We start from the raw sequence: 13,159 nt of genomic DNA on the forward strand, positions 1-13,159 counted from the left end.
CTTAAGGTTTTTTTTCTGTTTTTGTCTGACTTAAATGACTGCAACTAATGATTATATTTCTTACTGAATAATCTGCAAATTATTTTCATGATTGATCAATCAATCAGTTTGTGAAAAGTCCTGATCACAATCAAAATTTTCCCACACTTTATTTATTATCATAAATGACCAAAAAAAGCAGTAACCCCTCATATTTAAGAAGCTGACCAACACATGTTTGCTCAAAAAACAACTAAACAGATTGATTGAGGTGATAAAAATGGTTAGGAGTTAATTGTCTAAGCAATTAAATTGCTCTGGTTCATTTGGGTTGGGTTGGGGTGGACCGGAAGGAGCAAAACAAGAAATGGGGGGGCAAAGGAACTGTTGTGTTGTGTGTGTGTTAAAGGAGAACGTGGATGTTATTGTGTATTTGTTATTAAACGTGGTTGATGTCATGTTTGTAACCCGTCTGTCCTGCTGATGGCCTGCAGGCGAGCGAACACCGAGAACACATCTGTTCTTTGAACAATCGGAGGAGACAGTACAGGAATGTTGTTTGAACACATCGCCTTTCCTGATACTCACCGCAGTGAAAGTCGATAACCCACAACAAAAAGTGAACACGGCCCGGCACCAGCAGGCTCTGACGGCGACAAAGCCGTGCAACAGAAACTCGGTAAGAAGACACTGTGTCACCATCAGCCACAGGCAGGCAGGACGGGCATTAGAGGCGTCAAATGAGCTTATTGGCTAAAAGCACCACAGTTGATACTCATTCAAACTAAAGGTGGAGAGGGATTTTCCTGAAATGCAATATTCCCAATCTGACCTAGATTTAATTTGATTTAACTTTATCTCCTCACCCTGTGGCTCTCTCTCTCTCTCTCTCTCTCTGTGTGTGTGTGTGTGTGTGTGTGTGTATTGGGTAGCTGATGGTTGGGAGGCAGATAAAGTAAAAAAAGGAAACAAAAGGATTAAGTGACACAAGTGTACTGACATGGATCACTGTGAAAAGATAAAGTTTATATTTATTGATTTATTGCTGAGTGACACTGTACTGTGTGAATGATGATGCCCTCTAACTAAAGGTCACAGCTGGATCATATTGTACCTCCATGCACACGTGTTGCATCCATAACAGATAAAATACATGCATAAATATAATATTTGCCTTATATCAAAAATATTATGTCAGAAAGTCATTTTGCCTGATATAAAGTATGAAGAATCAAGCTGAGATGCTGAGTGATTTTTTTTAAAGTATGAAGTGGCCTAAATACATAAAATTACATTATTGAGACACTCAAAATGAGTGAAATCCGTCCGTTAATAAAAATTTTAAATCTGCTTAAAAAAATTCCCAAACCTTACAATATATAGGTAAGGTTATAATATCCAAAATGTTATTTTTATAGTTTGATTTAAGGCTTTTCTATGCATTATAAATATACAACCATGTACAAAAGCAATAACTTAACACAAACAGGTCCTAAATAACATACTGTACAAAGGCGTCAGGTATCACCAGACAGGCTGATTGATGAGTTCAGAGGAAACTGATCTGTGTTTATTGCTTGTTATAAGGCGTGGTGTTTCCTGCCCCCTGGTGGCTGAACGCCGTGCAGTTTCCTGTAGAGTTGAGCCGTGGCCAGGTCAGCTGACAGTCTCTTGGCCATCCGGTCTGTGGTCCTCTTCATGCTGCGGGCCACTTCGATGGCCTGGTCCAGAGTCCTGTTCATCTCCTCCTCCTAGAAAACAGATGCAAAAAATAACAAAGGGCTGTTTTCCTAATGATACTAATTAAGGTTCCATTTAGATCAAACACAGTGAGGCACTGCTTTGTGCATGCTGCTACACTAAATGGAATGGGTCATAATTACTGTCACTGGTAACACCTATGTTTACCTTGCTGTTTCATATCAATATGGCTGCTGTGAAAAAGGTCTACCATTCGCTCTTTTTTTTTTTTTTTAGATAAACAGCAGATGTTCTTGTCAGCAGACACAGATGTGGACAGATGAGACATTTCACCTTGCTCCCTCTGCGCCTGCCTGTCCTGCCGCCAGTCTTCGAGGGCACTGATACTGGGGACAGCGTCCGCTGGAAGTACACATTGCTGGGCAGGAGCGCAGAGTCTGACTGGGTGGAGCGTTTTCTGTGATGGGACGTGGACTGCAGTTGCGGCTCCCTCACTTTATAACTGGATTTGTGGACAGACAGCAAGAAAGATGAAGACTGATTGCAGTTTAAAAAACCTGCATATGTTAAAATCTTTATTTGGAATAATGCTGATAAATACCCTCCTGCTTTCAGTGAGTGATGTGTTTGTGTGTGTGTTTACCTTGCAGGCAGGCTGCTGGAGGAGGTGTAGCTGACCTGAAGCAGGGGCTTCTGAAGAGATGGAGAGGAGAAAAGAGACCATCTCTCCTTCGAGTATAAACTCTTCATGATGGCTGCAGAGCACAGAAACACGAGAAGCATGACAGTATGTACAATAATAAAAGACAACACTGCACATATTTACCACCTTAGAGTCCTTAATCTACAACTAAGCACTTTTTGATGACTGGCTGCCTGCTGTTTGTCTTGAGGCTCTCGTGTGCTTTTCTAGATTTTGGTCTGAAACCAATTGATGTTTTTCACAGCAGCCATTTTGACATGAAATAGTGACATAAACACAGGAGTTACCAGTGATACTAATTAATGTTTTGTTACATTCAGCTCAAACAGAGTCAGGGTGTGACTCCTGTGCACGTTGGCTCACTGAAGAGGCTCTGCTACACTGAATGGAATGAGACCTGAATTACTATCAAATTCATATCAATATTGCTGCTGTGAAAAAGGTATATTGTCTATTGAGGCAAATAAATTTGACATCTGCCATGTGTAAACTTCACAACAGACATTGTGTCATCACTCACAAAAATCCCAAAATGTTGATATTCTAAGCATTTGATGAGTTAATCACTTACTTTGTGGTCTCTGCTTGGTCTCCTCTGTCCCTCCTTTTAAAATGGAGCTGGTCAGACCAGAGGTTTTCACTGAGACGTTCCCCTCTGACCCTGATGGACAACAGACACACATGTTGTCCCATTTTGTATACGATATCCACGTGTAAATGATATACATAAAAATAAATCCAGGAACAATTAGTGTGTGTGGCTCTAACCTCTGTTGGACTGCAGTGCCCCATTAAGTTTATACTTAAACTCAGGTGTTCTCCTGCTCCCTACAGGTGAATCATGGGAAAGCAACATGATCTCAGAGCCGGCTGTGTCACCGCTGTCTGTACCTGAGGAGCAAATGATCAAAACCGTAGTGGATGATGAAGGAAATACATACAAACACATACAGACACAGATGTCGAGACACACTTTCAGAAATCAGTCTGATTTTGCTGCATTTTTCTTTATATTAGTGTGTTATTGTGGTGATGGTGGCGTTGAAGTACCTTTGCTCTTGCTGGGGTCCATGTCTGAGGAGATCCAGTCTTCTATCTTCACCTGACTGGAGCTGAGATTGCTCACATTCTGTCTGCCACTTAATGACCTAATGTGAAATGAATAAATGTTAAAAACATGACAGGACTTTTAGATGAAAGTATCTGTATTTCTAATCCAGGCTTTGCATCTAGAAATTTAAGATATTATATTTAGGTAAAAAGGTAAATATTAACTGAATGTCACATCAGTAAACCCCAACATTGTCCATTATCCTTCTATTCTCCCACTAATAGCAGCCTCGCAGGATCAGCTCCTCACCTGTTGCATGCTGACCTGTGGTGGCCCCGGGGTCTGGTTTTCGACCTGCGCTCCTGACGATCCTGTCTGTATTTGGAGGTGAGATAGTCCATCTTCTGTGCAAGGTGAGGCAGCTGGACCAAACCCTCTTCCAGGTCCTTCTTGAGCCTGGACACCTCTGACTGCAAGGCCAGGATAGCCTCACTGAACACACACAGAAGGTGATTAAATCTTAATCTTCACTGATGAAACAGTTGTTCAAAGTGCTAGTTTTCAGCAGCGGAGCAGACCTATTACAAGAGCAGGAGTACAGCGGGCTGCCTCTCTCTTCTGCCTCCATGCTTGTGCTGAGTATGGGTTCAGATACGTGGTGATGGAGCCGGGCGGGTGGGGTGCGTTCAGATCGTGTTCGGTCTGTGGTGGAGAAGTGTTCATCATTTCCGTGTTGACCAGATAAAATGAAACGAAAAGACAACTTCTTTATGAAGAGGGATTTGCTCACTTTGCAGCCTGACTGAAGGCCCCTTCGTGGTGCTCTCCACCCACCGCTCTACTGCTGCTGTTACACAACTGGGCTGTGTTTGGACAGATGGGTGGGGACTGGCCCACCGCTGGCTGCTGAGGCTGGCTGAATGGATGGCTGTCTGCAGGTTGGAGCAGGATCCTTCGCTGTCTGAGCTACTTAAAGCATCATTCTGGGACTGCACGCTGTAGACAGGAGGATTAGGACCTTTAATCAGTCCCTGTCTACTGAAAGTATTTTATTGTTGCTGTTTATGTAGATGTATACCTCTCTGTGAGCAGATGTGGTTGAAATGATCCAGAAGCTGACTGATTCAAGTAAGAGCTCCCAAATCCACTGTCTGTTTCTGGGCTCACAATCCTCTGAACCCCAGAAAAAAAACACACACATCAGTTCAAATAAAGAAGCCCGATTTATCACACACACGACTGCAGCAAACAAAGCAGCTATTATCTGTGACTGACCTGTGATACAGACGAGGTGTTGAGGGGAGGCTCTGAGAGGCTGTGGGTGTCTGAGTGTCTGGGTGCATCAGAGGAAGAGGAGACCTCCACAGCCAGACTCACGCAATCACCCAGATCACATTCACCCACAGGGTTCAGGACACCATCCGGAGAGCTACAACTGCAGCAACAACAGTGATAGATATTTAGAATATCTGCAGAGTCATTACAGTTTAGTATTTTTTTTTTTTTTCCAAGAGATTAGCTTGCTGACAAGTTTGTAGGCTTATGTCTGATGGAGATAATAAACATATGGACCAGTGCCTCCTCATGCTTGTTATGTTGACAAATTTGCCAAAACGAACAAAGACAAAAAATTAAGATATTTCCTGCACATGTTCATTTTATTTCCACATTTTTTGAGCATGCAATATTGGATCAGTTAGTTTGTTCCCCAAAGTTTAGTTTCTATTTTTATTTTTGTTAACTAAAATGCTTTTTTCACACCTAGTTTTAGTTAACCTTGAGTCTGTGGAGTGCAGCTGAGAGGGGTTAAAAGCATCGCATGATAAAGCTAACTGCTTTTGGTACAATAGATACTTCTGACAACTGTATTTCTGTATTGACAACACATGCACTCTGCAAAAGTAGCTCACTTACACTGTGGCAGGATTACAAGACAGATTACTGGTATGAGCCATGCATTATTTAAGAACAAACCAGTACAGAGAAACCACAACATGGAGTCGGTCGACTAACAGTTAGCTTTAATATCACAACACTGACCTGTCGGGTGTGCGCTGCCTCTGTCTTGAGGATGTCCTTGTTTCACCCAAGTATGCCAAGATGTTACTGTGATCCAACACCTCTGACAGGACGGAGCTCCTCTCCTCTTCAGCCTCAGCTGTCTGGACGTCCAGTCCCTCCACAGAATCCCATGAGCTCCTGAAACAGGACATAGAAGAAAACCTGCACACACGCTGGAACCCAACACCAACACTGCACCTGAAACACTATCTGTTCCATGGGAAGGTTCAGAACGTGCCTATTGTTTGAGCACAAACAACACACACAAACACCACTCAAAATATCAATAGATGGACACAACAGGGACAATCAAATATGCACAGAAGTGGTGTATTATACTCATTTGTCCTAGCCAAAATAACTTTCATTTTCTTGCATAGAATTAACACACGTACCTGTTTGGCTACATTATTCTTAATAGAATAAAAAGAGAAATATTAATGGAGCTTTTAAAATATTTTAACAAGTACCTTGAATGTTGTAATCCATCAACTCCACTGATGGCACTGGCCTCCTCCACTTCCTCCTCTTTTTCTTCCTCTTTTCGTGTCTCAATCTTATGACCCACGTTGGAAAAACCTGCACTTGGTCCCTGAAACATGAGACCCAGTCAGATAATTTCCAGTTAGTATAATCTTACACACACACACACACACACACACACACACACACACACACACACACACAGCATTTCTAGGCTGCATCAACGGCTGGAGTATATAAAATGAACAAAAGAAATATTGTATCCAGACATTTTCTCAGTGGTGTAGCAGGTATAATGTTTGCCATGTCCCTGCTCTTAGTTCAGCACGCTGACATACTAACATTTGTTCACTAAACAATGTACAGCTGAAGCTAAGGGTAATGTCATGAATTTGACAGGCATTTGATCTTAAACCAAAATGAAAAACGCTAGAAAAGCTCTAAACCAAGTCTTCAGGATTCATGGAGCGAAAAGCTTGAATGTCCAGTCCATGAGGTAGATGTGGAGATATTTAACTGGATTACTAGAAATTTTAACTTGTTGGTGGCGCTATAGAACAAGTCAAAGCATCATCAGCTTCAATCTAACTTCTGGGAATTATATGTGTTTGTAAAGGGTGGCATAAAATACCTAATAGACTAAAATTAAGTTAATCTACCAGAAAAGTATAAACCATGAAAAACTGCGTAAACTATGGAAAGAAAAACTGAAATGAAGTAAAGTATAAAGTATGTAATTGAACACGATAAACCAGAGGTTCCCAAACTTTTTCAGCTCGAAACCCAAAAAACTCTTTCCTACATGCCTTATCTAGAGCCGATGTTTGGTTTGTCCGTTCTGGGCTACTGTAGAAACATGGTGGTGAAACATCGCAGCCTCCATAGAAGCAGACCTGCCCCCTCTATAGATAGAAAGGGCTCATTCAGAGGTAACAAAAACACAATGATTCTTATTCTCAGGTGATGATATAATAATAAAAACACAACTCTGAATCTGTTCTGAATAGAAGGTTTCTGTTGGTTGCATAATTGTCTTTTTTTTTTGCTGGTTTATAGTTTTAATCATTAGTGAGGTGGCTGTTTCATTTCTTGACCTCAACTGTTTTTTTGTTTTTTTTTTACCGATGATGCTTTTGTTTTGTCCCCTGTATTAAATGTATACATATTATTCTGCCAATTTGCAGCCAATAAAAACTAGTTTGCAACCCATTTTGTGTCCTGTCCCTAAGTTTTAATTTATCACTTCAGATACTAATTCATAAATGCTTTGTTGGAGCGACTCAACAGCAATATTTTTCTTAACTGATATCAGTGTCGTATTATAAGGGTGTGTCAGTGAGTTAATTACCTCATGCAGGGATGGTGGAGGTGATGGTGTGAGCATGCAGAGAGGACTGGGCTTCACATGCAGCACCTCGTTCACGGTTGTGGGAGTGGAGGACGAGTGCGGTGGAGAAATCTGCTCACACACGTTTTTGTCTATCATCTCCTTTATGTCCTCAAGGTGCATCCCTATCCTGAATATGTCTCCCTCCACCAGCCTGCACACGTTTTAACACACACACACATACACACACACACATATATATACACACATGCATGATGGGATGCATTGATGTGATACTGACACATTCACACAGGTGCAAAAGCATGGGCTCTTTAACCTGTTTGGGTCAAAGGTGCCAGTGTTCCTGGACAGGCCCATGTAGTTCTGCATCTCCAGAGCTCTGTGCTCTTCCTTCTTACTGATGTATTTTCTCTCCAGCTGGTCCTGAGCCTCCATCATGCTCCTCAGCATCTGACAAAATTTTACATTTATGTGCATGCAGAATAAAAAAGACTGACATCTCAGAGACACACAGTCAAGATGTTCTTAATTCCCAAATTCTGTGTGTTAAATAAAGAGCTACATACAGGAGGTAAACAATACTTACCATTTGCTGTTCTGATGTGTTCACTGACATGCTCCTTACACTCAATTTGAATTCTACCACCTGAATAGAAGAAGGGTCATAAATGGTTTTAGATGTCTGACTGTTTCCTGGTAACTTAGTAATGTTCTCGCACATCTTTAAACTCACCTTCTGCATGAACTGGCTGATGATGTCCCTCAGCTCAGCCGTCATTCTTTCTCCGTCACTGGGAGCGTCTTCAGTCTGCATGGAGGAAGCTGTGCTCACCTCTTTAATGTTGCTCTTGGGTGTTACATCCTTTTGTGCACCAAGGTTGTCTGAAAAATACAGACTTACTCCTGAAAAAGACTGAACAGACGCCAGCAACATGTTCTTGATACAGAGTCTTCTAAACTTCCACATCTGCACCAACATTTTCTTGCCTGTCTTTACTTCATCAGTGCACTTCATGAAGAAAGTACATTATAATTTGTACTTTCAGTGTTAACAGAACATTTTTATACAGAACACATCCATACATCCCTACACTTAGCACTGGCCACTTTGTGTTATAGGCACTTACCACGTGACTCTATATATACTGCACATATGGCAGAATTGACAATAAAGTTGACTTTGACTACATGCAAAGAATTTGTTCATTTGTGACTAATAAAAATTTTAAAGTCTCTGATGATCTTATGATTGAAAAATATGATATAGAAATTAAAAGTGAACAATTTTCATGTGGTAAGGTTCTCCAGTTCACAGCCATTGTTTCCCATTTAATTAAAGTGCTCCAAAAGCAAAGAAAAGATGTTTGTGTAGCTGCTGTAGAACAGTGTCATCTGACCCTGCTTGTCTCTATGGAAACCAGTTGCACTTCACTGCGTAATTTGCAGGTAGCGAAGCACAGCGCTGACCTGTCATAATATCAGATGTCAGATGTACCTGGTGGGGGAATTTGAAGAGCCAAGGATCCAAGATGGCTTCCCTCTGCTGCAGGTAAGTTTCCCTGATGATCATCATCACCCTCTAAATAAAGCATCAGTTCTGAGGAGGGCGGAGCCTGTGAAAAGAGATCCACAACACTAGCTCGCATTGAAAATACGATTCTAAAATTATAATTGATTGAAGCAACAACTTTTCACTTACGTTGGTTCCGAGTCTCATTTGATCTATAAGGTTCTCAGCCTCAGCATATTTGGTTAATAATTTATCATATTCAGCCTAAAGAAATATGGAATGAGACAAACATTAGTCCCATGTCCTTTGAATGCATTCATATTTGTTACTGTTTGAAGAAATACAAATTAAAGAAACCAAAATATGTAGGTACAGGTGCACTGTGAAGAGTAAACTCTGGGAGCGCAACAATATCTCAAATATTGGAATATCATGAATCAGTGTCTCATTAAAAGAAAGTTTCAATGCCGAACCAGACTATGACAATATCTACCATGATACATCATTAATTATTTCATTATTTTTATTCTATTTTTTCAGAGGGCTGCTACTGACTGCTGCATTGTTTTTGTTTTGCAATTGTACAAACTAATTCAAACATTCATTACCAAAGACAGTTCATTCCAATTTTGTGCCCATGTTTAGGTCATAGCTGGCTACTTTTATTTGCAAAATGCTGCACACATCAGATTTATCATTTAACGAAGGACTGTTTTTCAAGTTGTCATTTTTTAAAATACTTTTTATCGTGTTATTATTGTACTTTGAATTTTTGGTATTGTTATATTCGTAGTAAATTTTGAATGTTTTCTACCTGCAGGTGATGCACCAGTGCTGGAGGAGTCTTGTCCTCATCTTTGAAGACGTAGGGCTTCTCTGGTGGCTGGACTGAATCCTCCAGGACTCTGCTGATCACCTCTAACATCCCGGGAGAGGACTGGGCTCTGTGCATGGTGCTGGGGCTCTGGGGAGCAGGTCTGGCTGGTCCGCTTGGAGCTTTGGGGATTTTTACTTTGGGGGCAACCTTGGAGAAATCAGGGAGCGGGTAATGGACTTGGCCTTGGCCATACTTCATCTCGTTGAAGGACCTGGTGCGCACAAGTGGGACTCTCTGAACCTGATCATCCTCTCTGGCTTTTTCCTGCTTCGCTACACTTGCATCTCCACAGTCTTCTTCTGATTCTGCACTGGCAGAGCTGGATGTAATGCTGTCAGTAGCAATTTTCCTTTCTGCTTCTTCCTCTAAACTTAAATTTTTTGATGCAGTATTACTCTTTCCATCACTCTGATTAATCTCAGAATTACACACAGGGCTCTCTGAGTGGTTAATTTTTGTGCTGTTGTGTGTTGGAGCCCAGCTGTAAATGGTGTCGTCCACGCTCTCCAGCAGAGACACCTCCGGCAGGGTCTCTGCCTCAATCAGCCTACCTGACTGCAGCAACTCCTCCTGGGAGAAGTGTCGAAGCAACAGCTGGTTAATGTCTGCAGGACAGAAGCATGATGGGGCATTTGGCTCGGAAGTATGAATGAAGTTGTTTTGCTTTGTGTCGGCATTCTCACGCGACAAAGTTGCTGATTTCTCAGCATTATGCTCAGAAACCAAGTGTTCTTTTGTAATACATTCAAGAAAATCAGGAACGTCGGGACTTGCATGAACAGTTTCTCTTCCATCAGAGCTCACATTGCCCTCGGAGTTAACTGTCTGGTTGAAGTAGGGGCTTCCGAGGTCACCGTCATAAGGGAGGTCGTCCTGATCCTCATCACTGGTGTTCTGCCCTGAATCCTCATACCGCTGGTTTACGGGCGGCTCATCAGGCATGGTGTTTGGTCTTTGTGCAGACACATGCAATATGCTGCTTTTGCTTTTAACCACCCTCTCACTCTGACTGCTGACACTACCAGACTCGGAGGAGGTGACATCCAACCCTGACAGCTCTGCGCTCCCTGCTGATTACACAACAACATAAATACCAAATTAGAGGGTTTCACAGATTTAAGCCTCAGGCTTTGCATTCACTTTTTTTTAAGACTGCCCTCCATGAATAATGACAGTTACAACTTACTCTGTGACACTGCCAGCATATGTCATTACATGTATCACTGTTTACTATTTTTTGTTTGTATGAAAATGCAAGTGAAAAGGTATGAAAAGGTGGAAAAATGGGAAAGAGATGAAGGATGCAAAATATACTTTGAGGTAAACTGCATCGCTGGCTTCAATTTGTATGAAGAAGAATGTTGAAGAAGTATGAATATTTGGGAATGTAGTACACGGTCGCCTTAATATGAACAGTATTGGCTCATAAAGCTCATTCTGATTCTGATATGTGTTATGACACAACATATAATTCAGACATCGTGTTGAATGGATCAGGGCAGATGCAACAAGCCAATTTAACACACGGCAAAAACTCAATTAGCAAAAATAAACGACAGTGACTCTAGGACTTACCGCTGAGATGGATGCTGGCCTCAGAGGCAGCAGACTCTGCCTGAGACAGATGTAAGGCTAAAGAACTCTCCAAATCACTCAGGTGGATACTTTCATCCTCACTCAGGTCAACAATGAAGCTCTGCTGAATGTGCTTCTCCCAGAGTACAGTGGGCCCGTCCTCTCTCCGAAAATCCTCATCTGATTCGTCTGATTCTCCCTCCATGGACACTTTGTCTGTGACAGGAAATGTCAACCACTCTTTACCTGTGTTAAGACAAGGGGGTAAGAAAGGAGGATGCAGCACCTGTTCGTCACTTAGCAACACAACTCGTGAGCTGACAACATTGGATCAAAATGTGTTAAGCTGTCAATTATTTAACAATCAGTGCATTGTGTGGGCAGAGGTTTGCGTGACAAAAGTGGTGTTTGTGCAAAGGATGATTACAAGAAAAGTCCTGCATTTGAAATCTTAGCGCAGTAAAAAGTGTTTGTTAGTAAGTTTATCAAACGTGTGAGTACTCATTCTGCACCACAATGTCTATCTGTCAGTATTATATTATTATAAACATTATATAATTGGAGCTAAGGCTGCATGATTAATCAAAATACTTTGTTGGGTTTTGCATGTAAAATGACAATGTGGGCATAGTTGAGCCAGACAGATATATCAGTTGGCTGCTGATATTGGGCAGGCACATAGTGAGCTGTATCGATATCAGTGTGTATGTCTGATATTTTTAACAGAACAGTAGAACCCAACTGATGCTAACTAATTTTAAAAAAATTATCTGCATTATGATCTGTAAACAAAAATGAGACAACATATACACCGATAGTGACACAGACCAATATAGCTGTGCTGGGCCAATATCGGGCCAATAATATTGGCTAATGCTGGTTGTTTTTATTTATTCATATATTTTTTGTTTTACAGGCAGCATTTTATGTATATTTGATCCTTTGATCCTGGTGTAATTTTTGCATTTTTCATATATCAATGAACAATATCGGCTGATAAGTCAATATCTTTTTTACTCACTAATATCAGTATTGCCATTCGCCCAAAAATCTAGTATCAGCTGGGCTGTGTCTGTGAAGTGCTGTAGTATCAGTCATCTGTAAGTAACTATATCCGTCAAAAAATAAATGTAATGATGTAAAATGTACAGCATTTGCTTTTGATTTATAGCGGGGTATAAATATAAATTGGCAGAAAATTAAAATAAGTGAAAACTGAAGTAGAAGTATCTCAAAATTACACGTGAGTAAAGTAAATGTACTTGGTAAGCTATTTTCTACTGGTAAGTGTATTGTAAAAGCTCTGTGGCATTACAAGGAAGCAACCTGGCTACTACAGAGCAGTCAGACTGTCAAAAAAGCATTTTAACATTTATAGCTAGTGTCTGTTTTGTTGGTTACTCACTCAGGTTATGAACCGGTCCTTCAGCAGGGGTGCGACATTAGTTTTAAGTCGATCCAATCCACAGCCATGCTCTTGCTTCTGACATCATATTGAAACAAACTACAGTATTTCTGTCTCTTTCTTTCTTGACATATGGTTTCTCGGACAGGTTTAGTTTCGGTGGCATCATCAATAATGTAGCCCACCACACGGCAGAGCTGGACGTCTGGAGCCGGACTGGCAGCTGTACAAGCGGAGTCTGGTTGCTAGGTAACGGCGGTGAAACCTCCACTTGAAGACCCCTGAAGAAGTTAGCGTGAACGTTGGCAAGTAAAGACCATTTTGGACAACATTAGCACGTAAAGGGCTTAGAGTAAAATAGTTTAAGTCATTGTTATATTTTAAGACGGTTGAGTATATGGTACACAGCGGCCAGATGTTTTTTTGTGCTTACTTTGCAAGCACAAGGGTGTCCAAATTTTAGATA

At 41.2% G+C, this 13,159-nt stretch overlaps 1 protein-coding gene across 1 annotated transcript; it reads right to left on the minus strand.

The window, feature by feature from the left end:
• Positions 1-993: 993 nt before the first annotated feature.
• aknad1 (AKNA domain containing 1) lies at positions 994-13,130 on the minus strand. Its single transcript, XM_084732259.1, has 23 exons — positions 12,694-13,130; positions 11,289-11,534; positions 9,651-10,783; positions 9,026-9,100; positions 8,822-8,939; positions 8,228-8,229; positions 8,060-8,188; positions 7,913-7,972; positions 7,643-7,776; positions 7,327-7,519; positions 5,960-6,087; positions 5,475-5,633; positions 4,710-4,869; positions 4,513-4,607; positions 4,225-4,430; positions 4,013-4,136; positions 3,744-3,926; positions 3,434-3,531; positions 3,152-3,274; positions 2,955-3,044; positions 2,324-2,435; positions 2,014-2,182; positions 994-1,730 (listed from the first exon to the last, which is right to left on the minus strand). The coding sequence occupies exons 2-23, from the start codon at positions 11,491-11,493 to the stop codon at positions 1,560-1,562; spliced, it is 3,867 nt and encodes a 1,288-aa protein (XP_084588385.1). The 5' UTR covers positions 11,494-11,534; positions 12,694-13,130; the 3' UTR covers positions 994-1,559.
• Between the last annotated feature and the right edge of the window lie 29 nt (positions 13,131-13,159).

This window comes from Lutjanus erythropterus, chromosome 12 (assembly GCF_056507025.1).
Source record: "Lutjanus erythropterus isolate fLutEry1 chromosome 12, fLutEry1.hap2, whole genome shotgun sequence".
Taxonomy (NCBI): domain Eukaryota; kingdom Metazoa; phylum Chordata; class Actinopteri; order Lutjaniformes; family Lutjanidae; genus Lutjanus; species Lutjanus erythropterus.

Excerpts from the sequence above, each read along its gene's own strand:
- aknad1 (XM_084732259.1), bottom strand. The coding sequence starts at position 11,493 with ATGGAGGGAGAATCAGACGAATCAGATGAGGATTTTCGGAGAGAGGAC. Across the intron at positions 8,940-9,025 it reads AAATGAGACTCGGAACCAAC|GCTCCGCCCTCCTCAGAACT; the intron begins GTAAGTGAAAAG and ends CTCTTTTCACAG. Across the intron at positions 3,927-4,012 it reads TACTCCTGCTCTTGTAATAG|TGAGGCTATCCTGGCCTTGC; the intron begins GTCTGCTCCGCT and ends GTGTGTGTTCAG.